Genomic DNA, 27507 nt, shown 5'->3' with positions numbered 1-27507 from the left:
TAGGTCCATTTGCTAGGACGGTGCTGCCATTTGTAGGCTATTTGGAGTACCTGTCCCCATTGGTTTTCAAGCCCTCCTCTGAGATAACAATGTCTCCCCGCAACCGAACACATAAGTACTGTGAGCACTCTGAAGTGTGGCTTTGAGTACAGAGAGGGAGGGAGGCTGTGGGAGGGCTGGCTGGGCTTGGGTAAAGCCTGCCTTTTACATCATTTTGAGCCTTTTTGAACACTTGCTGCTTTTTAAAACCAGTACAAGGTATATTCATTTATTTACAGATTTTAGAAATGGCCCTGTTTATCCGTTAGGGTCTTTGGATGTAAAACACATATATGTTACAGGTTAAAAGTACCTATGTAAGTTTATATTTTAATTTAAATTAGTAAATTTTTGCTGAGAAGTCTTTCGTACAGGTATCTGCAGGGTCACTATGACTCAGGACCCAGATGTTGCTGTGCGCTCTGACTGTAGGGCCCTGTCATGGCCCACGTCCTCCTCCCAAGCCTGCCCTAACTGCTATGTCCGCTGGTCCTTGTTTGAAGAATCATCCGTGTCTGGATGGAACTTAGTCTGTAGTGACAGTTTCTGATGGTCCACAGCTGTATTTCATTCTGGCTTATCCTTTATACCCAGGTTCTCTTGGGGCATCGATTTCCCAGATGGTAAAGAATGAAGGAAAAGGAGCAAAGAGAAAAGCTTCCGAGGAAGAGAAGAATGGCAGTGAAGAGCTTGTGGAAAAGAAAGTTTGTAAAGGTTTTCAGACAGTTTGAAAACAATGTATTAGACTTCATATTTTAAAACAACCCAGAGCAAAAACAATCTCAGCTTTATAGTTATACTTTATGTCTGAACCCAAGAAATAGGTTAGAGTTTTCTTTTTATGGACAGTGTCCAAGGCTGCTTTGCCTTTTCTCACGTATGTCTGGCCTTCACTTGGGACACTGCTTTGTTCCTTGAAGGTTATGAAGCACAGGAGTTTGTCACAGCTTCCTATGGAGAATGGCATCTTTATTGACTGCTTAGTCTTTCTGTGACACCCAGTCTTTGGTCACAGCATGCTGATTAGCATCAACCAAGGAGAAATAGCTGTGGATTTTTGTTTCCCATACGGACTGCTTTGTTTTTTGCCATAGGTGACCTCAGTGAGGGCTATAGGAGTGCATGGGGAGAGGGTGGGAAGATCCGCTTCTGCTGTGAAGGTGTGGGCTTCAGCTCAACCTTTGCCACAGAACAGCTCTCTTGAGTGTTTTGTTTTATTACTTACATGGCTTCAGGTGTCAGAAAACAAGCTTAAACTGGCCTGGCTTTTAACACATTTCCACCAGCTTGGACCACTGGTGTTATGTGCATGAATGTCTCATGGGGCGTGTGGGCTGGTCCCACTGATGGCACAAGCGTGTATATACAACCGTGTGCCTACATTGACTCCTTTCCTTCCTCAGTTGAAGTAAAAGCAACTGCCTTAACCATTTGCTGACATGCACCAACCTTGAGCATGAAAATACATGTTTTCAGGGTCCCTAACATGACTTTTGGGACAGACTTTTTTCTAAATGCAAAAATTTTTCTGGTGTCATTAAATTATTACCGGACTGGATTTTCATGGGCCCTTCCCCAGACGGAGCCAGGCATTACTGCCCGGCCCTGGTGCTTTGACGCTGTCCTTCAGCAGAGCCCTTCTGTGCTCACTGGCTGTTCTCCTTGTCTCCCCCAGTCATCTTGCCCAACAGCTCTGATGACGGTCACAGACTCACAGCTGGGGACATGCCTTGAGAGGTTCTGTTTGTTTGCACTGCACTGTTAGGAGGTCACCAAGTAAAGCAGCACAGTTCCTGTATTTTGCTCTGGGATTAGGGCTTCTAAAGGCAGGGCACAGTTTTGTATTCGCTTTTTGTGTTCTTTTCCTAGGTTCTTCGATGATCTTTGGTCTGAAAGGCTATGTGGCTGAGAGGAAGGGTGAGAGGGAGGAGATGCAGGATGCCCACGTCATCCTGAATGACATCACTGAGGAGTGCAAGCCCCCTTCGTCCCTCATGTGAGTGTCCAGCTCCAGTGAAGCTGGTGGACATTAAGCTCTCTATTCTGAGTGATGCTTTAGACTGAGTTCCTTCTGTATCGGTGGTTCTCAGCTGGGGCTGCTTTTTGTCTCCCAGGAAACATTTGTCAATGTCTGAGGAGATTCTTGTCACATTTTGGAGAGGAGGGTGCTGCTGGCACCTGGTAGGTAAAGGCCCACAGGCCAGGGGTAGTCCCGAGGTGTCTGTCACTGCCTGCCAGCTGCCATGTGACAGGAACAGGGCAGCTTCTGACAGTCTTCTTAATCTGGAACCTGGAAAGTAGCGCCGAGAGCCATTAACTAAAGTCTAACTAGCATGAGGGGAAAGCAATTTAGCCACTCAGAGCCCAGAAGGAACCAAAAGTCTTAAATGGTGTTGAGAAGAAGGACAGCAGTTTTCTATAGCTGTGCCAACTGAAAGAAAGCGCTTTGAGAAGCCTTAGACACAAAGACAAAACCCAGAAGGTAGGACATGAAGTGGGTTGTTAACACGCTCCATTTTACAAAACAGTAACATATATTGTGTTGCCACATCTATTAGTACTGCTTGTTCCATGACACCAGTGGGTTGGTGTCCTACCACATGCTGGTGGATTGTGTCCAGTAGCAGAGCCAGTTGTGAAGAAAAGGGTGATGCTGCTGCCGAGCAGCTGGTCATGGGTACAGCTGACGCATGTGCACCTGCCCATATGGCTGCTCTGACTGTGGGGACGTGAGGGCCTTGGTGGGCACCAGGAGGGAACTACAGAGCCAGGACAAGGATTCTGGGAAGCCCAGGAAAGCACAACCTTTGGGTGAGTACAAGTCAGGTTGTACCAGCGCTGCCACCCAGAAAAGAGCAGGCTGTAGGTAAAATAAGAGTGGCTCTTGGTCCAGGGATTTAGCTCAGTGGTGCTGCCAACTGCCTCACAAGCGCCAGGTCCTGAGTTCGATCCCTAGTACCAAAATCAAAAACAAACAAGAATTATACAGTCAAGGAACATAAAGAGTGATGTTTAGGGGCCAGGGATTTAGCTTAGTGGTGCCATCGTCTGCCTCACAAGCACAAGGTCTTGAGTTCGATCCCTGGTATTAAGAAAAAAAAGAGTGGCTCTGCAGGGTAAATGTCCTTTCTCCTAGGCATTTTTTTTTTCATCATATCAGTTATTTAATTAGATTCTTAGTAAGAATTTCAGAACACCAATTTGTGAGGGTACATTCCATTTGTCACAGCAAAAAGGGATTGCATGTAGCCCCGGAGCTGAGAAACAGCTTTGATTTCTGGTAAAATATGCGAGTCCACCGCTTTCTGATTGACCTTGAGCTGCTCAGAAATCTGGTACCTCTCTTTCTCATTGTTGATCTCACCCCTCTTGGTGTCTGGGCTTCCACAGCTGCTTCTTGAAGTAAGCATCAGTGAGGTGTTTGGGGATTTTCACATTGCTGATATATATCAATTTTTGTGGAGGTGGCAATGACAAACTTCTGGTGTGTTCTGTGAAGAGGAACTTCATTAAAGTTAAGAGGCCCAGTCACAAGTAGCAAGCCACTGTCTAGCTGCTTCAGGAAAACCACTGTCTTGCCTTGGTGGTGGCCATTGAGGATGATCAGGACGGTCCCAGGCATGATGCTGGCTCTCAGTTTCTTCACGTGCTGACTGAAAGGTTTTTCTTTGCCATGGCTCAACAGCTTTCAGGGCACATCTTCAGTAGGGTGGTATCTAGGCATTTTGCGAAGCTTTAACCACTCGGGTACTGCCATTCTTGTCACCACCAACTGGTTTTGTGACAGTAGCAAGAACCTTCTTCTTTTTCTTCTCAACCTTGGATTCAGCAACTGAGTACTTTCTCTTGTACAAAGCCTTTCTGGAGTACATGGTAGTACAATTCCTCTCACCAGGACAGGGTTTCGGCTGCAGTGGGGCTGCCCCTTCTTGGACTTTTTATCTTTCTTCACATTATCCTTTTTAACCATGCCAGTGGCATCAGCCTTCTTGGCTTGAGGTTTCTCCTCTTTAGTATTGGGCTTCTCAGCTTTTTCACTTGCCATCTTGCAAGATGGGAAAGAGCTCTCATAGGCATTCTGTGTTCTTTTCTTCTTGAAACTTTTCTTACTCCCTTTTGTCCCATAATATTCTGGCAAAACAGGAAAGGGTTATAGGAATAAAATTCGTAATATAGACTTTAAAAATTAGATATTAATCAAAATTTATTTGATCTTTTAAAGCCACTTTTGGATGTCTTGGATCAGTGACTGGGGTAATGTTTAAAGCTAAATAAATAAGCCTGATTTAAATAGGAAAAAGTTCTGACTTTTGACTTCATCCTCAGTGAAGGAACAGGTCTTGGGTCTTTGAAAACATCCCTGGACTCTTACCCTGTAACGTGCCATGAGAGTTACTTTTTTTTTTTTTTTTTTTTTAGTGAGTAATCCAGCTTTTTTCCCACTGTGACAGACGACTGGTGTCTTAGCAGTGTGACCTCTGTCTTCAGTTCATTATCTTCGATGCGCACTTAAAAGCTTTAATGAGGAAGCATTATCTTTGCTGTGAATTTAATTGATTCTTAATTCTTCCAGTACTCGGGTCTCGTATTTTGCTGTTTTTGATGGACATGGAGGAATTCGAGCTTCAAAATTTGCTGCACAGAATTTGCATCAGAACTTGATCAGGAAGTTCCCTAAAGGTGAGACTGAGAACTAAACTGGCTAATGCTCGTTTGGGGCTTACTTGGACAGTGTTTGTTTTGCTTTGGGGAGGAGTCAATGATCAGTTTTCACAGCACTGGGGGTCAAATGCAGGGCTGTGCTACCACTAAGCTGCATCTAACCAGAGTCTCGCTGAGCTGCCAGACTGGCCTTGAATTCACAACCCCCTTGCCTCAGCCTCAGAGCAGCTGAAGTTACAGGCATGCATGCCATAGCACCGGTTATTGGTGACTTTTATTAAAGGAGTAGATTGGCAGGTGCAGTGGCCTGAGGCTGAGGTTGTGGCCATGCTGCATGGTCCAGATGGCAATTCTCAGATCTCCCATGCCCTGTCCAGGGTGCAATGAGTGTCTTGCCTGCTTTGCTGCTGGGGAAGCTAGTAAGTCCAATCCACATGGCACAGTCTTACAGGTGAGGAATTAGATTGTTCTTGGTCATGCATAGAAGTCAGCTGATGCTGATGTGCAGAACATAAACGACAGTGGGAGGACGATCTTCCCTCCTTGAGAGACTGTGTTCTTGGTCCTCTGTAATAGGAGATGTGGTCAGTGTAGAGAAAACCGTGAAGAGATGCCTTTTGGACACTTTCAAGCATACTGATGAGGAGTTCCTTAAACAGGCTTCGAGCCAGTAAGTATAACTAACTCTGCAGAAGGGCAAGTGTGCGGCAGTCTCCTGACCGCAGTCAGGTCTTCGGGGCAGGGCTCACTGGTAATGCACCCTGTGTGAACAGTGCCCGGCATCCAGTAAGCTCAGAAGCGTTACCTAAGAAACAGAAGTGAGGAGTCTAGTCAGCTGTGTATCACTGCTGACACAGTGCTTGACGCAAGATAACCGATGAAGGAAGAGTTTAACCTGAACTTCAAGTCCAGGCTGGATTGGCCTCTTTGGGTTGGGCCTTCAGTCAGAGCCAGGAAGCAGAGAAGGAGACCCAGTGGGTCCCCAGCCCCCTGGAGGGAACACTTGCAAAGACCTGGGTCTGCCCCTGGGTGCTACCGCCTGAAAAGTCCCTGGCATCTCCTCTTTGCATGACTTGGGGACCAGGCCTTTAACTTGGGGGACACAGCTATACCAGACTCTCTATGAGTGTCAGGAAAGTGTGTGTGGGTGTCTGATGGTGATGATTGCATTTCTGGTGTCTCCCCAGGAAGCCTGCCTGGAAGGACGGGTCCACTGCCACCTGTGTCCTGGCTGTGGACAACATCCTGTACATCGCCAACCTTGGAGACAGTCGGGTATGTGGCCCTAAGCCACTCACCTAGGTGATTGTATGGCTCGTGGGAGAACCTGAGCAACATTAGAGTTTGACATGGCCAGTGGGAGCCTCTGGTGGGGTTCGTGCGGGGATTCTGCGCAGTTTGACTCCTGGGCGAGGGGCCAGCTGCTAAGCTGCAGGCAGTTTGTTCTCTGGGAAGGGTTATGCTCTGGAACAGTGCTGCTTGCTTTTCCCTCTGTGTGTGCATGCGTGCGTGTGTGTGTGTGTGTACACTTAGTGGTACTGTAGCTTGGAATTTAATTAGTATTTAAGTAGCTGAGAATACTCGTTTCTGTGACCTCAGATGGTATTGAGTGAGAAGTGGTAACTCCTACCTCTCCAAACCATTACAGTTTCAAAATAATTTGAAAGTTGTAGTTAAAAAAGTACCAGTAAGTGTCTACTCAGCCACCAAGCCCAGGCCACCAGAGGCAGCAGAGAGCCCCGAGCAGCTTCTCAGTGGTGGTGGTGGAGGGCAGTGCTGGCCCCAGGCCTCCCTGCTGCACTGCATGTGTTCAGTGCTGTTGTCATCCAGCCAGCCTGTGCCTCTTCAGCCACACAGTCCCTGCCCACACGAGCAGCCGCCTCTGAACTGCACCCCTGCAAAGGGTGTTTATTCATCCCTGAGTGAACCAGCAGTCCCTGGGGTGCAGCAGGGAGCAAAACAGACCCTCCTGGTGGGGTCTGTGTCCTGGGCCCCTCTGTCCTCTGGTGGACTGACTCTTGGACATCAGTGTTTAGACCAAGTGACTCCACACCCAGTGTGTGCACATGCACACACAGGTGTGGAACTGGAGGCAGTGTGAATCCTGGCTCTGTACGTGGCTGGAAGTGCAGCACTGATACTCTGGGCTGCGTCCCCTGTGACACTACACAGTGAGCCTGCTGCTGGTGAGAATGCAAAGGTGCAGGCGCCTGCCCTTGTGTTTGCCTCAGACCTGCAGCCTCATGCCTGCCTTTCATGTCACAGCCATGACAGCAGCCTTGGTGAGCACTGGCTGTGATCATCCGGTTTGCACCAGAATTGAGACTGAGACAGGGCTGCTCACCCTGCCCAGGGTGCCGTGACTGCTGTCTGACACTCATTTGATGCAGGAGTCTCTGAACTTCTGTTTGTCAGCAGGCAACTGACTCCATTGTTACCCTTTCGCAGCTGCCAGCTTTAGATCTTGCTCATTGCATTTCATGACTGTTACAATATCCATCTTCCAGGCAATCCTGTGTCGTTACAACGAGGAGAGTCAGAAACATGCGGCCTTAAGCCTCAGCAAAGAGCATAATCCAACCCAGTATGAAGAACGAATGAGAATACAGAAGGCTGGAGGAAATGTCAGGTAACCAAAGGGCCGGTGGTGGCCCAGGGAAGGAAAGGAGGGCTGTGGGCTGTGGAAGTGGCCCTGAGTAGAACCTCCCGTGTCACAGTCATGAGCATGAAAAGACCCTATCTGTGGTCTAGCACCATGGTGACATCCATGGATGACTGTCATAGGCCTTCATTTATGTCCAAGTGGAAGCAGTGTGCACACAGGAAACATTCCTCCTCAATTTACCAAAAGAAAAAAAATTCACCAAAATACAACGGACCCTGCCTCCAAAGAATGCTCATCGCTTGCAGCATTTTCTCTATACCTGGGAACCTTCTTAAATATTGCCAGTTGTTACACCAAGTGAGTTAGCAATTTTAGGTGAGTTCCCCAGAGGAAATCTAAAGGAGTCAAAACTGACTTCAGAGCTGGGTGAGGTGGCGTGATCCTGTGGCCCCCACTGCTTGGGATGCTGTAACAGGAATCCAGGAGATAGGGACTCATCACAAAAACAAAACTTTGGAGTGTGCTGATACCTCGAGGCCCATTTTTCCTGGCACTGAGGGCTGTGTGCCTTCATAGTCTCTGAATCTTCAAAGACCACATGTCTGCTCTGATTTGTCCCTACCATCTGTCCCAGGAGCTAAATGAGAGATTCTGTCTTTAAGAGAATTCCACTTCAAGGACACTGCATGATGAATGTGACCAGAAGTATTTCCTCAGTTGTTGCACAGCCTGACCACTGAGGTTTTGTTTTCTGTTGGAGACAAGTGACCTGTGAGCATAAAGTCACTGCAGTGGACTGTCACTGCACATTCTCAGGGTTGTCTGTCACTGCAGCAGATGGAGTTGAGCCAGTGGTGTAGGGGCGCCTCTGGAGAGGATTCTGTCCTCTTGGAGTTTGTTTAAAATGCCCGCATTAGTGAGGTTGATCTTGATCACATTGGCTTCACTTTAACTGAGCATTGATAGGGTTAGGCCATGAGCTGTGCTGTCTGCTGGAGTCTACCACTGTGACCACTTTCTGAGAGCAGTGTTCAGATGCTGAATGGTCTCGCCCGACAGGCCCCATGCCAGAAGCTGGGGACCTGCAGTGGCTGTGTCCCTGAGCAGTGGAATGCCCTGCTGTGACCTCACGCACCGAGGCCAGCTCCCCCCGCCCCGGTTGCTGTCATATTTTAAGATTTTCAAACATGGAACAAAACTTTAAGATAGTAAAGCAAATTTTATTTCACAGTCTACCAGCTAGATTCAGTAGTTAACATTTTACATGTTTGCTGTTTGGGGGGGTGGTTGAAAGTTACTTGTTGACTTGGTGGTTTCACACCTAAAACACTTAGCCATGCATTTCCTGAGGGTAAGGATGTCGACATCATCAGCGACCACTTTCACACCTGAGGGTATTACTAGGTAGTACTAGATTGTCTACTCCTTTCTGTATTCAGATTTCCCCAGTTGGCCTCACTGTCTTCTTTTCAGACTGGATTCTAATCAGCATGCACATTTACTTTGTATTGAGTATCTCCCCAGGCTCTGGACTATGTTAGTGTAGGCCGGCAATTACACCAGTGTTTTAAATTTGTCTGTTTCTTCACTGTATAATTTAAAAATATTTTCTGTAAACCGGAAGTTGGGTTTAAAGCTTTTCTCAGGTTCAGATGAAGTGCTTGTACTAACTGTGCTGTGGGAGGTGCCCTGCAATAACAGCTCCCCATGTCAGTCGGCCTGTCCCACCGTGAATGCTGGCTGGAACCCAGCACTTAGCTGTGGTGCTGCCAGCCAGAGGGCTCTGTTGTTCCTTGTGTAATCAGCAAACTGGTCCCTGTCATCCTTTCACCTGACAACCTTCTCATTCTGTAATGAGCCTTGAGTCAGCATTTCCTTAGGGGTGGCACAGGTGACTTTCCCTGCCCTGCAGTCCCTCCCACTGTCAGCAGGCGCTCTGGGAAAGGCTGCCTGTGCAGCAGGGGTGACGCGGTCTCCTGTGCAGAGCAGGGTCCCTTTGTTAACTGCTTGCAGGGGCATGTCGGCTCCTTGGCCTCTGCTGCCCTTGCCTGTGGGTCACGGCATGGTGATGTGCACTCTTGCATGGAGGCATGCGTTTCTGCTGTCCCTGTTTGGGGTCCAGCCATGGGTGCTGCTTCAGGCTGGCTCATGTGTCCTCGCACATCTGCCTTGGTCTTAGGAGCTGGGGATGCTCATTTCAGTGGGGTGTCATGAATTCCGAGTCTGTTCAAGGAGAGTGAGGAAACAACATATTTAAAATTATGAGCTTGCATTGCTCTTTCTTAATCAGTATTACACAGTTTTTCCTTCTTCGACTTAGTATTTATACCTCTTTTCTGTTAATGCTGAAAATCCTGGTTCCTGATAACATTACTGTATTTGTTAAAATAGCTTCAGAATCATGCTGTCAGAATCACCGGTACTGATGAGGCTCAGGTGCTGTTCTTACTCTCCTGTCCTTGGAATGAACCTCACTAGAGTTACTGTCAGGGAACTGTGTGGCCTGTGAAGTTGTCATCGTCACTGTGGTTTGAGTACCTCAGCTGTTACCATTAGTTTTAGTTTGTGTTCAACTTGGGGGCCCTCTTTGTTCCTTTATAAATTGTGTGAGAAAGTTGGAACCTCCCTGTGCTACTGGCAGGACTATAAAATGTTACAGGCATGTGGAAAGCAGCATGGCAACTCAGAAATTAAACATAGATGCAGAGGTAGGAGAATCACAATTTCAGGCCAACCTGGGCAATTTAATGACACCTTGTGTGAAAGTAAAACTGGGCTGGGGCTGTAGCCCTGCAGAAGAGTTTGCCTGGCATATGTGAGGTATTGGGTTTATCCCACAACCACAGATGCACAAGAAGCAGAATTGCCCTGTGCTGCAGCGGCTTGCGTCTGGGTATATACCCCAAAGAACCGAGGAAGATGCAGCCATGTGTACACCTGCGGCCACAAGTCGAAGCAGCCCACGTGTCACTGGCAGACACTGCTGCACATGCCATGGTGGGCGGAGCCTTGATGCTGGGCCACGTAAAGTGAGCTGTGCAGAGGGATGGGTGACCCCCCCCTCCTGTCCCTCGGAGTCAGATTCTAGAGTGGAAGGGCGATTGTTGGGTGGGAGGGGTGGGGGCAGTGTCAGTTTAGAACAGGGAAGATGGGTGTTGGTAATGGCCGCACAGCAGCATGATGTGCTGGACGCCACCAGACTGCACTTCACAGGATTGGCGTTGAATATTATGTGTATTTACTGAAGTAAAAAACGGAAAACTCCCCACTACCTGATTCAGAGCATAAAAAAATATATTTAGATATGTCATCCTTTTGTCACTGTCCCTTCCACCCTGTTTCCTGTTTTGTTTCTGGTGTTTCTCAAAAATAAGCAGATCTGCAGTTGTGTTCTCGTTTCTCCTACATCCTTACACAAAAGGTGGTGGTACCACGGGGGCATTCATTGCACCAAGAGGCATCTGAACAGGTGGGGGAAAGCTTGCAGGTAGCATTTAGTGTTAAACATGTCTGCTGTGCCTAGAAGTGGGCCAGGTGCTGTCTCCCAAGCCGTCCTGGAGCGGGTCCTTAACTGCGCGTGGTGTTTCCCACTCTGCAGGTGGCCTCCACTGCCCAGCCTCAGCTTCACACACATCCATCTTGGGCAGGCCTGATGGTGACTTGCTGTGTCCCAGGCCGACTCAAATGGCAGAAATGCTGAGGTCAGGGCCGCTTCAGTAGTCCTCAGCAGCTGGGTTAGCCTGCAGACCACCAGAAGAGGGCTTCTTGGCCTCTGGTTGTGAAGGGAGACCTGGAAGAGAAAGGGTCAGCAGGCATGGCTAAGACCTGATTCTGTGCTGGGGAGTAAGTTTTCTGACTGGAACATCCTTCTGTCATTGAGTCGGGGTTGAAATGGAAGGAGATAAAGCAACAAAGCCTGGAAGTGTGTGAGGGCAGGAGGCCCAGCCTTGGAAGGCCTGGCACCCAGGGACAGGTGGATTGGCACGGCGGGGTTGAACTTGAGCTCAACACCACTTCCCGTAAGCCTTGGAATCTTAGGGTAAACACCTGCAACAACAGGAGAGGGGGGGTTAGCAGCTGGGTTAGCCTGCAGACCACCAGAAGAGGGCTTCTTGGCCTCTGGTTGTGAAGGGAGACCTGGAAGAGAAAGGGTCAGCAGGCATGGCTAAGACCTGATTCTGTGCTGGGGAGTAAGTTTTCTGACTGGAACATCCTTCTGTCATTGAGTCGGGGTTGAAATGGAAGGAGATAAAGCAACAAAGCCTGGAAGTGTGTGAGGGCAGGAGGCCCAGCCTTGGAAGGCCTGGCACCCAGGGACAGGTGGATTGGCACGGCGGGGTTGAACTTGAGCTCAACACCACTTCCCATAAGCCTTGGAATCTTAGGGTAAACACCTGCAACAGAAGGAGGGAGGGTGTGTTTTCAGCAGTTAAGGGAGAGCCTATCATAAAACCAGATCCTTTTGTGTCCAGAATGCAGACATTGTGGGAACAGATGTGTGTGGAGTGCAGTGATGTCACAGCAACAGCAGGTGGGAAGCTGGAGTCCCGGGCTGTGGGACTGGGGCCATTGAGTGGCAGTACTGTCTCAACCTCTCCACAGAAGCCCATGTGGTAAATGCCATGGGCTTCCTCAGTATCCTGGATCCGTCTGCTCTGCCGAGCTGACTGGCACAAGCCACTCATCCCTTGCAGAGTGTCACTGAGTTCAGGCAAGAGCAGGCCCTGGCCATGTCATTACCAAAGTGTTTTCTGAGATGACAGGGGCTTCTCCTGTGCCCCAGCTGTCAGTCTTCTGTTTGTCCAGGTTGGGAGCATGGGACTTTGACCCTGAGGACTGTGCTTGGCACTCGGAAGGGAAGGTGGTGGCCTCTGTGGGCTCCTGTGTCTTTTAGGGACTTGTGGGGAGCCGCATTCTCTGCTGAGCTGTGCTGCCTAGCAGTCAGCAGTACATTAGTCTTCTGGGGTGTCTGGCAGAGCTGGTCATTGCACGTGATCCAGCTGATGGGATGGGTGTATGGCTGGGGAGAGCCTGGTGTGTTTTCCCAGTTCTCAAATTCAGGGGTCCCAGGGACAGAGCTAAGCCACACCATAGCCAGTGTGGAGTTGGAGGACTGTTAGGGCCATTCTGCCTGCCATTTGACAACAGAAGTATGTTGCTAGGTACTGATGTGGAGTCCCATCAAGATCTTCCGCTCATATCAGCTTTTAAGCGCTGTGGACCCATGACCTGTCAGGTGGCATCTGAAGATGTTTTTCCCCTCCTTTCAGGGACGGGCGTGTCTTGGGCGTGTTGGAGGTGTCCCGCTCCATTGGGGATGGGCAGTACAAACGCTGTGGGGTTACATCCGTGCCTGATATCAGACGCTGCCAGCTCACCCCCAATGACAGGTAAATGGCCTTCCCAGAGGCATGCTGTGCACACATGTGGCACGTGGGATTCTTTCCAGTTGGGGTCTAGCCCCTGCTGTGGGAGGGGTGTGGGTTGCAGTAAGGTCTCAGCACTGCACTGGGCCTGGGGTGTGGAGACAGGATGCGACTAGTGCTTGAGAAGCCCACTTGGGGACGGGCCTTTCAGTTGGTGTCACTGTGTGGAGCCCATGGCTGTTCCTGTTGGAGACACTGGTGTTGCAGTGGCAGTGTGAAAGCCTAGCCAGGCAGGTGCCAGTAATGGCAGCAAACAACTTGGAAGACACAGGGAGAGTTGAAAATTATGCAGGGTGTTTTGGGAACACGCTGCAGGGCCCTCGGTTCTGCAGAGGCATATGAATTTATTTTATTTTATTTTAAAATTTATTTATTTACTTTGAGGCATTTGAATTTTAATTCGTAATTGATGGAGAATCGGGAGGCTTCAAGCAGGGCCTTTCAGGGCAGGTTGAGGAGACTATGTGGAGGCCACCCTTCCACGTGCAGGTCCCCAGCATGGCCTCCCTGGCAGTAATCTTCAACAGGTTGGATTACGGTGCCAGGGAGTCTGATGGGACTGGCACGGCAGCTCGTGTGGGGTGAGGGCAGAAGTACAGTAGTACCAGGGAGGACTAAGGCAAGTTCAGGAGAAAGGGACTCGGTAAGCGGAATGCAAGCGGCCAAGTAGGCAGCCTCTGCGGCTGGGCACAGCCCATCTCCTGCTCCCAGGGCTGCAGAGGAAGAGCGCCACCCCTTCATGCTGCCTTTGGGAGCCACCCTGTCAGCAAGCTCTCCTGTGGCCCCTCCTGGTTGTCCAGCTCTGCCTTGCCGGGCCTGGCCGCTTTGCATGCTCTGCCTTTGCAGCTTCCCTTCCTGTAGTGACCATGCCCTGTGCTTCGTTATTCTGGGTCTGAGCTGGCACACTGGATGGGGCAGGAGCCATCTTGGCCTTGGTCCCATTCTGTCCAAAGGGTAGATAGACCATGTGCTCAGAACACACTGGCTGAGTGGGTCCTGGTCAGACAGGGAAAGGAGACAGGCACGACAGTGCAGAAAGGCAGCCAGCCACCCAGAAGCTGTGCCAGGAGAATGAGGGCAGCCGTGCAGAAGCCGTGGTGCTCGGGGCCTCTGCCAGCGTTCTAGGGAGAAAGTAGATCTGGAAAGGAAGAGCTGGGGTGGTCTTTTCAGACCAAAGAAACTGGGGTCCCCCTGGGGTCTTGGACCTTCAGGTGTAAACCACCCCTAAGGATGCTTCACTGGGTCTAAATGTATCTCAGCTTCGCACCCTCAAGATATGGCACCAGGCTATGGAGATGGATTCAGGATTGTTCACCATTGCCTCCAGTGCCCTCAGGGATGCTCCTTGGCTCTGTCTAAAAAAGCTCAGCACCTAGCACTGGAGCTGTTTGTGGAGATGTGTGTGTGTGTGTGTTTGTTTTGATACTGGGGATCAAACTTAGGACTTTGCGCTTGCAAGGCAGGTCGCAGCAACACTGAGCTAAATCCCCAGCCCTGTTTGAGATTATATTTATGAATGGAGACAGAGGGAAGCCCAATTTTGATGTGTAAAACTATGTTTAAATAGCGTTGATCTTGTAAAAAATTTTTAAAAATTAGCCACTGAGAAGACAAGTATTTACCCCTACGTCTGGGCCTTTTTGTTTTTATAGAGTATGTTGCTAAAACCCAGTTATGTTTCTTCCCGGTGTGGTAGGTTTATTTTGCTGGCCTGTGATGGGCTCTTCAAGGTCTTTACCCCAGAAGAAGCCGTGAACTTCATCTTGTCCTGCCTGGAGGTGAGGAATGTTACGAGAGGGCGGTAGAAGTCCCAGGCTCCGTGTCCTCCCCTCAGGGCCACCCCGGTGCCTTTTTGATGCCCAGAGGACTCCTAGGTCACTTTGTCCTGCCAGCTCCCTGAAGAAGAGCCAGTCCTCCCCTGGCTGCTGTGTCTCAGGAGACTGATAGGGAGCCTTTTTGGTCAGCGTTCCCATCTCTGAGACACAATTCTAACAGCTCCAGCATGAAGGAGGGGAGTTTGATTTAGCTCCCAGTTTCAGTGTTCGGTCCACGGTCAGCTGGCTCCAAGGCAGGAACATTATGGCAGAAGGACATGGTGGGCAGATGCCGCAGAGCTGAGGAAGAGCTAGGCATCTGAGGCTCTGTCCCGGGACCTGCCTCCCGCAGCTGAGCCCTCCTGACGGCGTGCACCGTGGCACCCATGGGTTAGCCCAGTGATGAGCATGCCCCCCAGCCTGCTCTCAATTCACTTGGATGCTGACTCACTGTCTCCTTGGGCCCCTTTCCTTTCTGGTAGGATGAGAAGATCCTGATGCGGGAGGGGAAGCCCGCTGTAGATGCCCGCTATGAAGCTGCATGCAACAGGCTGGCCAACAAGGCAGTGCAGCGGGGCTCCGCGGACAATGTCACGGTTATGGTGGTGAGGATAGGGCACTGAGGCCAGAGGGCGGCCTGACCTGCGAGTTTGGTGTGTGCACCCAGGCTGCTTTGTGTACTCTGTGGGACTCCCATGGCTGTAAATAAAAGTTTCTTTCTTTTTTCCCTCGTCTTTTAAGTCCCCTTACTCCGCTGAGTGATTGGCCTCTTCGGAGGCTGAGCGTGTCTGCTGTGCAGTGCATTCCCGTCCCTGTCAGAACCCTGGGGCGTCTCGGACTAGCTCGCTGCCTGGTGCAGAACTATAGCTGTGGGAGCTGGGCCCTGTACCCTCGCAATGAGCCCTGGGGGCAGAGGTGCTGGTTAGGGATGCCTCCGACAGCACCAGCTTCTGGAACACTTCAGTTTCCCATACAGAGGGCTGCACCTGGGACAGAAACTGGATCCCTAGCGAGGCTGCCCCATGGCATCTGACCCCAGGGTGAGCTCCTTCATTCCTTGCTGACAGCACTGTCTGGTAGAAGGCTGTGGGGCACCAGGTCTGACAGCCCCGATGCTGTCTAGGACGGCCCTCAAAAGCTTCCTCACTGTGGGGTAGCGGGCCAGGAGCTCTGCTAGCCTGAGGTGGGCCATCGCAGTCCCCCCTCTGAGGGTCCCTGTGCCGCATGAGCCATGACTGGAACACTCTGGAAGCTTTTCAAGCACTTGTTTGCATGTGAAACGTCATCATTGCTGTCTTGTATTAAAGTAGCTCTCAGGTCCCCTTGTCAGTGTTGGCTTGGGGTGACATAAGCCTGGAATCTTGCCTTTCCTGCCTGGTAATGTTCGCTGGCCCCAACCCAGTGATAAGTGGACCTTATCATATCGGCCACTCTAGTGTCAAAGCTGTGTGCAAGCTGGGCTGCCTGTGGCCTATGGGTGTCAGCCACACACAGGCTTCCGTGCTGCGACCCAGAGAGGTCAGAAGCTGGCTCCCCGGTAGCTTGGGGACTGGGACTTTGGACAGTGGGATGACTGAAGAAAAGGATCTCAGCATTTGGAGTCAGGAAGGCATTTATTTGGTGAATGTCTCCCTGCAGCAAACCAGCTTGGCACTGTGGCCTCCCCAGCAGGCCCTCCCTGCCACCTCCAGGCTGGTTCTGAGTCTCAGGCCTGCCCTCTGCTCATGGCTTCGTGTCTTCGCATAACATGTCCAAGTCGGTTCCCTAGGTAGTCCCGCCTAGCAGTATTCCACAGCAGGTACCTCAGTGGGCTGCTCTGTGTCACGCCTGTGCTGTGAGAAGTGCCCATGTGGCTTCCTCAAGTGAAGAGATTACTAATGTGCTGCCCACTGGGTGCCAAGTGGATCCAGGGACGGGCATGCCAGGATAACAGCAGGCCTTCCCTTTGCAAAGTGATTCACAGCTTATGCTTCAGTCGCAGGCGCATGTGGGCTTTCTCCACTGCTGCTCCACACTGTCTGGTGTCATTCAGGCCCCTGCTGCACTTGCCCGGGAGAGGAAGGCCCTGCAGCAGCCACTCACACACAGGAGGATGGCGCTGAAGTAGGAGCCACTGGCATCATCCAGGAAGACCGGTGTGCTGCCCACCTGTGGGGCAGGGCTCAGTCACTGAGGCTTGTCTTGCATTCAGCTCCTACCCTGATGCTCTGACCCAGCCACTCCAGTCCTTTAGGCCATGCTTGCAGGAGTCTGTCCCACTCAGGGCTGGAGTTTCCTCTCCCTACCTCAGCCTGGCCGGTGCCCCTGGCACAGCCATGGTGAGAGCCGCACTCAAGCCTGGCCACCCGCATATCCCTGGGGCTCCTGGGCTGCAGGGTCCAGGGTGCCGCTGGAACGCGAGCATGCTAGTTCAGACCTCAGTTTCCCCCACACAGCTGTGTCAAGAGCCCGGGAGCCCCAACCACAGGTACTGTTGCAACTTCTTTCTCTCTTAGTAAATCCCACCTTCACGCCAGCCTCTCTGCCACTGGCCAGATCCCCACAGTCCTGCAGAGACTCGTGCTCAGGCTTTAGTGTAAGAACGAGTATCAGCTCCCCACAGCTGCAGGGCCCGGTCGTGAAGCCCCGTGACCGCCCCCGTGGCCCTGGGCAGCACCAGACACTCAGGAGGCCTGGACATCGGAGACCGCAGGGCCACACAGACCTGCTGGGAAGGCTGGGCTTTGGCGGGAGACTGGGACCCAAGGCCTGGCTCTGCTCAGCCCTGTGCTGAGCCTCGCGGGCTAGCCTGGCACCCCTTTCCCAGCCACCTGTGGCTGTAGCCCAGGCATGGCCGCTGGCTCGGTGGGGCCTGTGCATGGTTCACCATCTGAATGGCGCCCGGCACAGGGCAGCGGTGGGGGCCCCAACCACCCCGTCCCATGCCCCAGAGGACGGTCAGGGAGTCTCGGGGTCTGGTGCCCCTGTGTCCTGATCCCACAGCTGCCCGGAGCCCTTCAGCTTGGCCTAGCACCCTTCGGTCTCACTACTGGGCTCACCCACGTGCTGGGGAGAAGCTGAACGAGAGTAGCGCGGCTACACTGGGGTAACATGTAAGTCCTTCAGAAAGTCCCCGTGAGTGTTGTTTTGCTGGGGTTAATTTGGGGTTTTTGAGCCAGGTCTTGCTCAGCAGCCGAGGCTGGCCCTGGAACAAGCAGTGATTCTCCTGCCTCAGCTTCCTGAGTGCCAGGATCACAGGCGTGCACCACCACACCCAGCTGGAAGTGCTGTTTAAAACGAATAAGATACATAGGATGGGAGAGGAAACGGCTCTGGTTCATTGTGTACCAATTCCTGTGTGGAGCAGCTGCCCACAGTGCAGACAGCCTGGGTAGGGCCCTGGTGCTGGTTCTGAGCACGCCTCGGACACAGGGGCCAGGTCCAACCTCCTCCACGGGCCTTCTCCTCCCACCCTGGCAGCCTTCCACACCTGGGCCTGCTGCATGGCTGCGGCCTCTCCCCTCCAGGCCCTGGCATGCCCTGTGCCACCCCTACCTAGGAGCAGCAGCTGGAACTTTAACAGAGCCTCTGGCAGGACGGGGGGGACCCGGAAGCCTGGGGGCTCTGGGGAGCCCTAGTGGTGAGGGTGCTGAGCAGGAGCTGAGTGCCCTGGGGACAGGAGGGGAGCTGTCTTCAGTCACTGAGCAACCAGGGAAAGACACAGACCCTGAGTTAGGGGACTGGGCTGGTGGGGGGTCTGCTGGGGAAGGCAGGGACTCCAGGCTGCTGTCTGAGACATGTACCTGAGAGCCAGAGTCAGTAAGCCCCCAAACCTGGCCCAGCACCCTCTGCACCCACAGGGCCAGGTCAAACCACCCCAGGAATGAGCAAGTCCCCGGTGTGGAGAGGCCTGGGCAGGACCAGGTGGGCGAGGCCATGGTGACAGCCCAGCCACCCTGTCCCCGGGCTCAGAGCCCACCTCACACTGCTGCATCAGGACCCAGTGGTGCGATGGCCCTCAGTGAATGGAGAAGCCCTGATCTGGAGCTCCTGGCTGCGGGGACCCATCTGTTTTGGGCTCAGTGCAGGAGTTGGCCATCATGACCAGGTGTCAGGTCCCTGGCATCTGGCCCCAGGCTGAGTGACAGGGGAACCAGCCAGTGGGAGAGAAGAGAGGGGGCTGGTCTTCAAGGGCTTCGAGGTGAATCAGCCCCCCTTGACTCAGGGCTCTCTGGGTTGGCCTGGTCTTCCACCTTCTGCCCTGGGTTGTGCAGTTGGAAACATTGGGGTGCACGAGGGGCCCTGATGTGGGTGACGGACACGTGCTGCTCTTCAGCCTCTGGGCCTTGCCTCTGTTCTTGCTGTTGACGCCCTTGTCACTGTGCCTGACAAACAGCGTCCAGGTGTCCTGGGGGTCGGTACTGCGCATGCGTGGCCCTGGGCTCCTGGAGCACAGCCCTGGAGTCAGTCCTCAGCCCTGCCCCTCGAGCTCTGGCAGGCACCCATAAGCACCCAGGGAGCGGTGCTATGACCATCGGGGACCCCAGCTACCCCCAGGAGTCCCAGGGAGGCAATTTCAGCCAAGGGCACAGGGGTGGGGGCCAGGGGAGATGCCACCCTGTTCATCTCCCTCTGCACTCCCCAGTCAGCGGCCCAGCGAGGACAGTGGCTTTGGGAACTCCCACCCTATGCACTTGGTGCCTGAGGGTCCCGACTCAGGCAGAGCAGAGAAGAGCCTCAACTCCTGGCAGAGGCCTTGGGGCCACGGGGCAGCAGGCTTGGCGCTCTGGCTCTGGGCAGGGGTGCCAGCTGGGCAGAAACGGCGAGGCAGGCTCAGAAGAGTCATGGGTGCAGACACTGCTGGCTGGTGGGAGGCTGGGGATCTCACAGTGGCTAGGGCCCTTTCAGCCAGTACAGCCCTGCCCACCGAGTCGCAGCCCGTGGTTTCTTTGCTGGTCCTGCAGACGACTACGTGCCAACCCTTGTGCCAACAAGGGCCACCTCAGTGTCAGAGGGCCCTCGGGGTGCATAGTGTCTGGGCCTTTGGTCCTCTCTGCACTGCCCCACATCCTGTGGGGCTATGGGGTGCGCTCCCCACATGGCGGGACAGTAGGTCCACACAGTGGCAACTGCACAGACCAGGGCGGGTGCTGAGCTGCCTCCCAGCCCAATGACCCCAGCTGGCATTGTGGGGGGGAGCGCATGGAGCCCTGGAGCCTGGGGCCCTGGTGACACCTTGGTTGCCAAGGAGGCCTAGGGCCAGAGCCCACGTGGCAGCCCTGGAAGCCTGGGCCTCCCTGTTCTGCAGGTGCCTCTGTCCCCAGTGCCCCATGCAGGGCCATGCCAGGCCAACAGGTCATCCACTAAAGGGTGTCCCCACATGCCCCACTGACATCCACGCTCATTCTTGGGCCCTCCTGTCATGGCCTCAGCCTGGCAGCCCAGTGTGCCAGGCTATGCCCACTCCCCACTTCTCTAGAGCAGGTCCTTGCAGGTGAGGTCATGGGAAAAAGGCTCCCTTTGCCCCCAAACAGTGGGACCTCAAAGTCCTCATGCTGGCCTTCGGGCACAGGCCCCAGCCCAGCGTCACCCTCACTGGCTGTATTATTCTCATTGCCTGGGAGTGGCCTGGGGTTCAGGAGCTGCGGAGATGTGTACCTGCGCCCTTGCCCTGGAGGCTGGGCTGAGGGTCTCCATGCTGTCTGTCCTGGAGGGCGCCCCCACCAGGCATCCCTCCTAACTCCAAAGTTCCTGGCAGCAGGACAGACAGCACCCTCCTGGGAGCTGGGGACACACTGTTCCCCAAGTGCAAACCACAGCTCAGCAGAGCCTTTCTCTGCAAGGCGTGCGCCCCTCCCCGACAGACACGTGTGCCTCATGGCTCCCCAGTGCCACCCACATGGCACGAAGCACAGAGCAGCTTCTCTCTCGAACACCTTCCAGCTGTGCATTTCTGGTCAAAGTAACACTACCTGGCTCCCTGGAATCTGTATTTTTATTTTTGAGGCAAGACCTCACTAAGGTGCCCAGACTGGCCTGGAACTTGTGACCCTCCTGCTTCAGCCTCCTGAGTGCTTGACATCACAGGTATATGCCACCACATATGTGGGGACTTCATTTTGAGCAACCTCTCCTCTGGCCTCCTTCCCACGAACTCTGGCTGTTTCCAACCCACCCATGGCCAGGGGGTCCTGTGAGGCCCTGATCTTTTCCCCTGGGAACTGGCACTGGATCCTACTCTGGCTGGGCCCCAAGGTAGGCTCTGTCCCCTAGAACCAAGGTGTTCAGAGGGTTCTTGGTCCTCTTGGGCCAGCTCTGGAGCAGGAGCCTACTGGGGGCGGGTAGGAGCTACCCAGGCCTGGAAGGTCAGCCAGGCCCAACTCCTGACCCTCCTCTGACCAAGCCTGTGACCAATGGGCAAGGCACCAGGGCCAGAGGGCCCTTTATTGTGTCCTTGGGTCGGCACAGGAGGCTTGGCAGGTGGCAGAGCCCATCGGAAGCCACATGCCACCTTGCTGTGGGGACACAGTGCACCAAGGCCATTCTCAGGAGCTGTCGCACCCGTAGTGACTCCCGTTCCAAAAGAGGGCCTGGCAGCAGGGCCAACAGCACCCTCCTGGGAGCTGGGGACACATTGTCCAAGTGCAAACCACAGCTCAGCAGAGCCTTTCTTTGGAAGGCATGTGCTGTGTTGGTGGAACTCATCCTGAGAAGTGGGGTGCAGCTGTCCCACAGATCCCGGCTCCTTCCCAAACCCCTTCCTTCCCGGTGGCCCCCCGCGAGGCTGCCTTCCTAGTGGAGGGGGACACACAGGGCTAGGCAGGGCCTCTGCTGTGCCAGAAGCAATCAGGAAAGGGGGTGGGCAGCCTGAGGCCCACAGAGACGCCAAGCCCATGTGTGGTGGGCACAGGACAGCTGCCGGTGTGGCCACCACCGTGGGTGAGGAAAGCAGACCCTCCTGGGAGGCCCTGCCCATGTCCTGGGGCCCATTTTGCCCCCATTCTGTTATACAAATTCCCCGAAGCCCGTCATAGGGGCACAGAGGAGGCAGATCTGCTGCTGGGCAGCCTCTGGTGCTGTCCTGGGCCCGGGGTCCTTCCCCACCCTGGGCAGCCTGGAGTAAGGAGTGGTGGTGACCCCTGGCGCCAGCACCCAGCTGGGTCCTGGGAGGCTGCAGCCCCAGTGAATAAGTCAGCAGGCATCACAGGGGCCACTCCTTGGGGCGACAAGGGCCTAGGGCTGCGGGGCAGGGCGGAAGGGCCGCGTCCACTTGGAGACATCCAGGAAGACCGCGGAGGCCCCATGGTAGAGCCAGAGGCAGGGCAGGGCACCATGGCGGGTCCAGGCATCCCGCACGGCGTCATAGGCCTCCATCTCCACGTGGTAGTCTCCCTCCATGCCCTGCCAGCGGCCACCCGTCACGTACAGCATGTCACCCAGGGGCACCAGGGCACCATTCTCATGCAGGCTGTGCTGGGACTGCACCTGAGGACAGATGGTGTGGGCAGGAGGCCCTTGTTGGGCACCAGGGACAGCAGGGAGGGGGTCTGCTCCACCCATGTCCCGCCTAGGGTAGTGTTGCACCCAGCGAGCTTGCCATTCCTTAATACATGCTGGGTGTGGTGGTGCACACTTGTAACCTCCACACTCAGGAGGCTGAGGCAGGAGGATGGCCACAAGTTTGAGGCCAGCCTGAGCTGCACAGTGAGATCAAGCTCAGCAAAGCACCAAGCTCAGGGACAGTGTGGGCAGCAGGACTACAGAGGTGCAGGCCCCGCTCCGAGCACAGGAGAAGAGATGGTGGCACAGGCCGGTGTCAGGCACTGGGGAGCAAGAAGGTGGCAGCTCAGGAGTCTCCTCCCTGCTTGACTGCCTGCACAGGCAGCTCACTCGCAGCCAGGGCCCAGCTCTGCCCCCAGGAGGAGCACGGTCACCTCTCCCCCAGCCTGGCCTCCCCTGCAAGTCCACCCACCTTCTGCCACAGGTTGGCCCCGGGGTCATAGGCGTAGACCTTCTTGGTGTTGTCGCCGATGAGGTAGAGCACCCCCCGGAGCGCGGCGCAGCGTGGCGAGGACAGGTACTTGGGCAAGAAGGGCGAGGTGATCACACTCCAGGCATCTGTGGGCACAGGGCGATGTGCCAGGGCCTCAGCGGGGCTCCTGCTCTAGGCCGGGTGCCTCTCCCTGCCCCAGGGTGCTGGCGGCTGGAGGAGGAAGCTCTGCCTCTCCCTGAGTCCCTGGGCCTCGGCCTCCTTCCTGCCCCTGCCCCACCCATCAGTCTCCGGCACCTGACATCTGTGAAATGGGCCCTATTGTCATCACTGCGTGGTAAGGTCCAATCCAGGGTCCAGAGCGCTGAGCAGGAGAAGGTTTCAGGCCTCAGACCCACCCTGGAGCTCAGCACCTATGCAGCTCACTCCATGGGGTGGGCAGGGACTGCAAGGTGACCCAGCCTCTCCCGCCTCCCTCAGCCTCCCACCTGATGGGGCCAGTGGCACCCGTGCCCACCTGTGACAGGGTTGTAGCACTGTAGTGCGAGGGCGTTGTACTTGCAGGCACTGGAACCCACCAGGTAGAGTCTGCCCTGGCAGCCAGCCGCAGAGAAGTTGCTGACGTACTTGAGCGCTGGCTGCACGGGCGTCCAGCTGTCTGTGTAGGGGTCGTAGCTCTCCACCTCCACCACATCCAGTGTGGTGCCTGCAGGGCAGGGAGGACAGGGCTGGAGGGGCAAGCAGGAGGAATGGGACCTGCCCACCCAGGCTTGGTGTCCAGGACCAGGACAGCGAGCTTGCCCACTTCACTGGTGGGGAAACAGGCTCTCTGAGGCCAGGGTGCTCACACGAGGGCCCATGGTCGGGAAGTGGTGTGGGCGGGTGGGTGGTAAGATGACCTGGAGCTGTGGCAGCCCCCCAGTTCCTGGAGGACGGTGGCCTTGACGATGGCGGGACCCTGTGGACAGGAGTCTCCACCTCAGCAGACCTGGGTTCCCCAGGGGCCCTGAGCTCTGGAGCCAAGTGTGGTCTCTGCTCTCTCTGCCAGGAGAGATGGGGGCAGAAGGACGGGGGGCCTGGAACCCATGGGGCCAGGTGTGGCTCCTTTATGATCCTCAGAGCCACATGGACTCTGCTGTCCCGGCGGCTCTCTGTCAGCTCCAGGGCTCCCTGCAGGAGCACTTGCTGGGTGTCTGGGCATAAGGCGGCCCCGGAGTCAAGCCGGGGCTGTGCAGGGAGGACACAGTGGAGTGGGTCTTCACCCTGCGGCTCCCCATTGCTGCAATGGAGCTGAGGCCTGAGCCCATGCTCCTCCCTGCCTGCAGCTCGAGCTCCAGCTCCTGCTGGACATCACGGACTCACCCTACTGCTTCCTGAGTCCCCAGCCTTGGGAGCCCAGGGCTGGTGACCCAGAGCACTGGACAGGGGCTCCCAGGGCTGCCTGCTGGGAGCCAAGTGAGGGGTGCACTGACCATACCAGGCAGCCGGCTCCCTGGATAGCTGCCGGCAGCCATGTCCCTGGGGTGGGGACCACAGGGCTGGGGCAGGTGAGGGGCTCACCGCCAATGGCGTACATCTCCCCGTTGAGCGCCGCGCTGGCATGGTTGGTGCGGGCTTTCAGCATGGGTGCCACAGACCTCCAGGCTGCCTCCTTCAGCGGGAAGCACCAGGCTTGAGTGGTTGACCAGGTGTCCGCCTTGGTGCCCCGGGAGCCCCCTGTCAGGAGAGGCTGTGTCCATCTGGGCACCAGCAGCCTGGGCACTCTGGACCCAGTGTCCAGCACTCCATGCAGGCTGTGACCCTAATGTGCTGAGCCTCCCCAGATGCCAGACCATGGGCCAGGTTGGGGCTTCAGGGGCGGTCAGCTCTGAGATCCCCATCTCTGTAGACCAGGGACTCGGATCCAGGGCTCCACCCTGAGTCCTAGGGGACTGCTGTGTCCCAGGAAGGGAAAGGCCAGGGTGACTGGTGGGCTCACAGCTCCTTCTGGGAAGGCATGACCCCAGGTAGCAAGTGTGGGAGTCCTGGCTCTTACGTGCCTGGGGAGGTTTGGAGGGGTCCCAGCTGAACTGTCAGGGTGCCCGCCAAGGGGGGCTGGTTTCTGGGTGCTCATGGGGCCAGTGTCCCTGTGGAGCCCAGCTGCCCACCTGTGATGTAAATGTCATTGTTGAGCGCCGTCAGGGAGAAGCCCCACTTGTGGTAGTCCGGGAAGTCAGGGAGCGCCATCCACTGCCCTGGCAGGAGAGAGGCGGAGCATCAGGTGGCCGGAGTGCTGGGGGCCACTCAGCACCCTTGTGTGGGGGTGATTGGCAGGGGTGATACCCCGTGGGGCGATCGGAGCCACCCGGGCTGCTGTGCTCACCTGTGATGGTGCCCTCAGCTCCACACCACCACACAGAGCTGCCCTGACCCACATGGACCCCACGGGCGGATGGGTATAGGTCAGAGAGCTCAACCGTGGGCACCACTAGTGGTCATGTCACGTGAGCCCCGCCATTCCTCGGCAGCTGGTTCGTGGGGCCGAGACACCCTGCAGCAGTCCTGGCACCCAGCTGTGTGGTCCTGGGCAGAGGCCAGCCTCAATTTCCCCATCTAGAACTGGGTGTCTCTGGCTTTCAGAGTTGCATGGGGCCGGGAGATGTGTGGGCTTTTAGGGGCAGAGGGATGACAAGTTCACCTTGTGGAGTGGCCTGTGGTAAACTGAGGCCAAGGATGAGAAACAATTTGGGAAAACCCCCATGAGACCGTAAACTCGGGAGCGCCCTCTGGACGTTTCTGGAGACCAGGCCCTAGAGGTGGGCCAGGAATGCCCTCTTCTGCTGGCACTGTGGGCAGGACCACATGTCCCTGACTCACACCTGCATGCCCCGGGCGGGGAAGGCCCAGTATCCCCGCCGTCCCTCCTCCCCACCAGGCCAGGCATAGCTGCTTCCTGACATCAGCATCAGATCCCCCTCAGCACCCGGCCAGGCGGGCACAGCTGCTGGCCTCCTCTAGTGCCAGCTGGTGGCACCCACCTTGGGGCTGGCTGGGCACTGCCAGTTGCAACAGCATTTTCCCAGGAGGTGATGCCGTGTCCCCTACCCTGTCACGGCCCCTTTCCTGTCTGGGTTCCCCTCACAGAGCCCATTTCACAGAGGAGAAACAGGTCTGCTCAGGGAGGCGAAGGGAAGCCTGATGGGCAGGGCCGGGATGGTCACCACCTCTCACATGTCATCCCCCACTGCCCTCCTTTCTCAGCAGGAGCACAGGGCAGGGTGCCAGGGTCTCTCCCGGACCAGGCTCCTCTATAACCACAATGCCATGGGCGCCCTGGGACATGGGCCTGCCAGGTGCCCTATTCTCTGTGTGCCCATTCCCTGGGCGTGCAGTGGTGGGGGGCAGTGCAGGGCGGGCACTCACTGGCCTGGGTGTCGTAGAAGGCGAAGTTTCCGGGGCGGGGCGTGGGCTCCTCCCCGTCCTCCCCGTCCTCCTCCAGCGCCCGGCCGCCCACCACGACCAGAACCTCCTCCAGCCTCTGCAGGGGGCTGGGCAGCACCTGTGGGGTTGGCACAATGAGCCCACTTGTCCAGGGGCTCGTGCATGGGCCAGGCAGGCCTCGGCACACATGTGCGCCTGTGTGTATGTGCCTGTGTGGACGCACACGTGTCCCTGGCGGGCTGGGGATGGCAGCAGCCGCACAGTGTGGTGTTCACAGCAGACCTTTGTCCCCAGGGCAGAAGCTGCTGCTTCCGTCCACACCAGTGCCCCCCAGGTGCCCTGTACCCGCTCTGGGGCGGACCCAGTTCCTCAGCGAGGCCCGGGCCTCCCTGCACTCGCTGGGCTGCAGCAGGTTGTACAGGGTGGCCCCACCACCCCACTGCCCAGCCCCACTGTAGCCCTCTCAGCTCCCCCATGGCAGCTCCCCCATGGCCGGTCTCCAGCCAAGACCAGGCGCACAGGGCCTGGTGTTGCCCGGAGTCAGCACTCCCTGGCCCTACTCTAGACTGGTGGCTGGGCCCATCTCTGTCCTGCCAGGCCCCAAGCCATGCTGGCAGCTGACCCCCCTTGGGCTCCTGGCCTTGGCCGCATCAGGCCCTGCCCACTGCCCCTGTCAGCTAGAGTTGGAGCAGCGCCCTCTGGGCAGCTGGCACTGCCGCACCTGTCTGTGTCCCCACCTGCGCCACGTTCCTGGAGGGAATTCTCTCCTCTTCCTCACACCAAGCTCCTGCCCCATCTCTAAGGCCCAGCTCCGATGCCCCCTTCCCGGGTGCCCACTGCCCACCAGCTCCCTAAGTGTGCCCTGCCCGCCTCACTGCCTCTGCGTCTGCCTCCCATCTCTGTGCCCTGGGCTGCATGTGCTTTAGGACCAGGGAGCCTCCAGATCCCCAGCTGGGAGTTGGGTCTGGATGGGTAGGCCTGGGCCCCTCCCTGGGCCCCCATCACGGCTGTGCTCAGATCATCAGAGTGCTCTCTGCTTCTTCCAGGGGGAAAGCCCCTCATAAACCCACCCTGAGTTGGCTGTGCCTTAGGAGGCGGGGCCCGCTCCGGGTGCGGGGTGTGGCTGGGAGGGTTGCTCTGGTCCCACCCCCTCCCTCGGCCTCTGCTTCTGGCTGCCAGAGGTGAGCAGCCTTGCAGCTGCACCACCAAGGCCTGAAATGCAGAGCCAAAGGTGATCTCCCTCCCTGTTGCTGTTACCTCCTCTGATCTGTAGCAGCACAGAGAGCCTGGCCTGTCCTGGAGGTGACCAGTGACACTCTCACATGTGGCCGTCCCGAGCAGGGAGCAGTGCAAGCCTGGGGACCCTTGGGGGCCTCACACTGCTCTTCCTCCTCCTTCTCAGGCTGGGACCCCGGCCCTCGCTCACCTTGCTGTGGCCCTGGGACAGGGCCTCCTGGCATGCCCGTGATGCCTGGATCAGTGGCTCTGTGGCCAGCAGCTCCTGCACACAGGGCCTGGGCACGGCGCCCAGGTGCACCAGGCTGAGCAGCCCAGGCAGGTGGGCGGCCCGTG

At 55.7% G+C, this 27507-nt stretch overlaps 2 protein-coding genes and 1 pseudogene across 2 annotated transcripts in view; 1 reads left to right on the top strand and 2 right to left on the bottom strand.

The window, feature by feature from the left end:
- Positions 1-15278, top strand: part of Ilkap (ILK associated serine/threonine phosphatase) — a 28940-nt gene extending 13662 nt beyond the window's left edge. Inside the window, exons 5-13 of the mRNA XM_033763995.1 lie at positions 634-753; positions 1909-2035; positions 4613-4719; positions 5278-5371; positions 5889-5976; positions 7209-7330; positions 12577-12696; positions 14429-14510; positions 15029-15278. Coding sequence (XP_033619886.1) covers positions 634-753; positions 1909-2035; positions 4613-4719; positions 5278-5371; positions 5889-5976; positions 7209-7330; positions 12577-12696; positions 14429-14510; positions 15029-15169 — 1001 coding nt within the window. The 3' untranslated portion in view covers positions 15170-15278. The remainder of the gene's footprint in view (positions 1-633; positions 754-1908; positions 2036-4612; positions 4720-5277; positions 5372-5888; positions 5977-7208; positions 7331-12576; positions 12697-14428; positions 14511-15028) is intronic.
- On the bottom strand, positions 3092-4097 carry LOC104863635 (annotated as a pseudogene).
- A 5284-nt stretch (positions 15279-20562) lies between the features above and the next one.
- The window catches only part of Klhl30 (kelch like family member 30), a 9754-nt gene continuing 2809 nt past the window's right edge, over positions 20563-27507 (bottom strand). The window contains exons 3-9 of the mRNA XM_033764724.1: positions 27362-27507; positions 25918-26053; positions 24663-24749; positions 24076-24231; positions 23033-23221; positions 22498-22643; positions 20563-22010 (exon numbers count right to left, since the gene is read on the bottom strand). The exon at positions 27362-27507 is cut by the window's right edge and continues 1 nt beyond it. Coding sequence (XP_033620615.1) covers positions 21759-22010; positions 22498-22643; positions 23033-23221; positions 24076-24231; positions 24663-24749; positions 25918-26053; positions 27362-27507 — 1112 coding nt within the window. The 3' untranslated portion in view covers positions 20563-21758. The remainder of the gene's footprint in view (positions 22011-22497; positions 22644-23032; positions 23222-24075; positions 24232-24662; positions 24750-25917; positions 26054-27361) is intronic.

Source organism: Fukomys damarensis, unplaced genomic scaffold, assembly GCF_012274545.1.
Source record: "Fukomys damarensis isolate Sample0158 unplaced genomic scaffold, DMR_v1.0_HiC HiC_scaffold_16, whole genome shotgun sequence".
In the NCBI taxonomy this organism is placed as follows: domain Eukaryota; kingdom Metazoa; phylum Chordata; class Mammalia; order Rodentia; family Bathyergidae; genus Fukomys; species Fukomys damarensis.
This window is presented reverse-complemented; position numbering and strand designations above follow the sequence as displayed.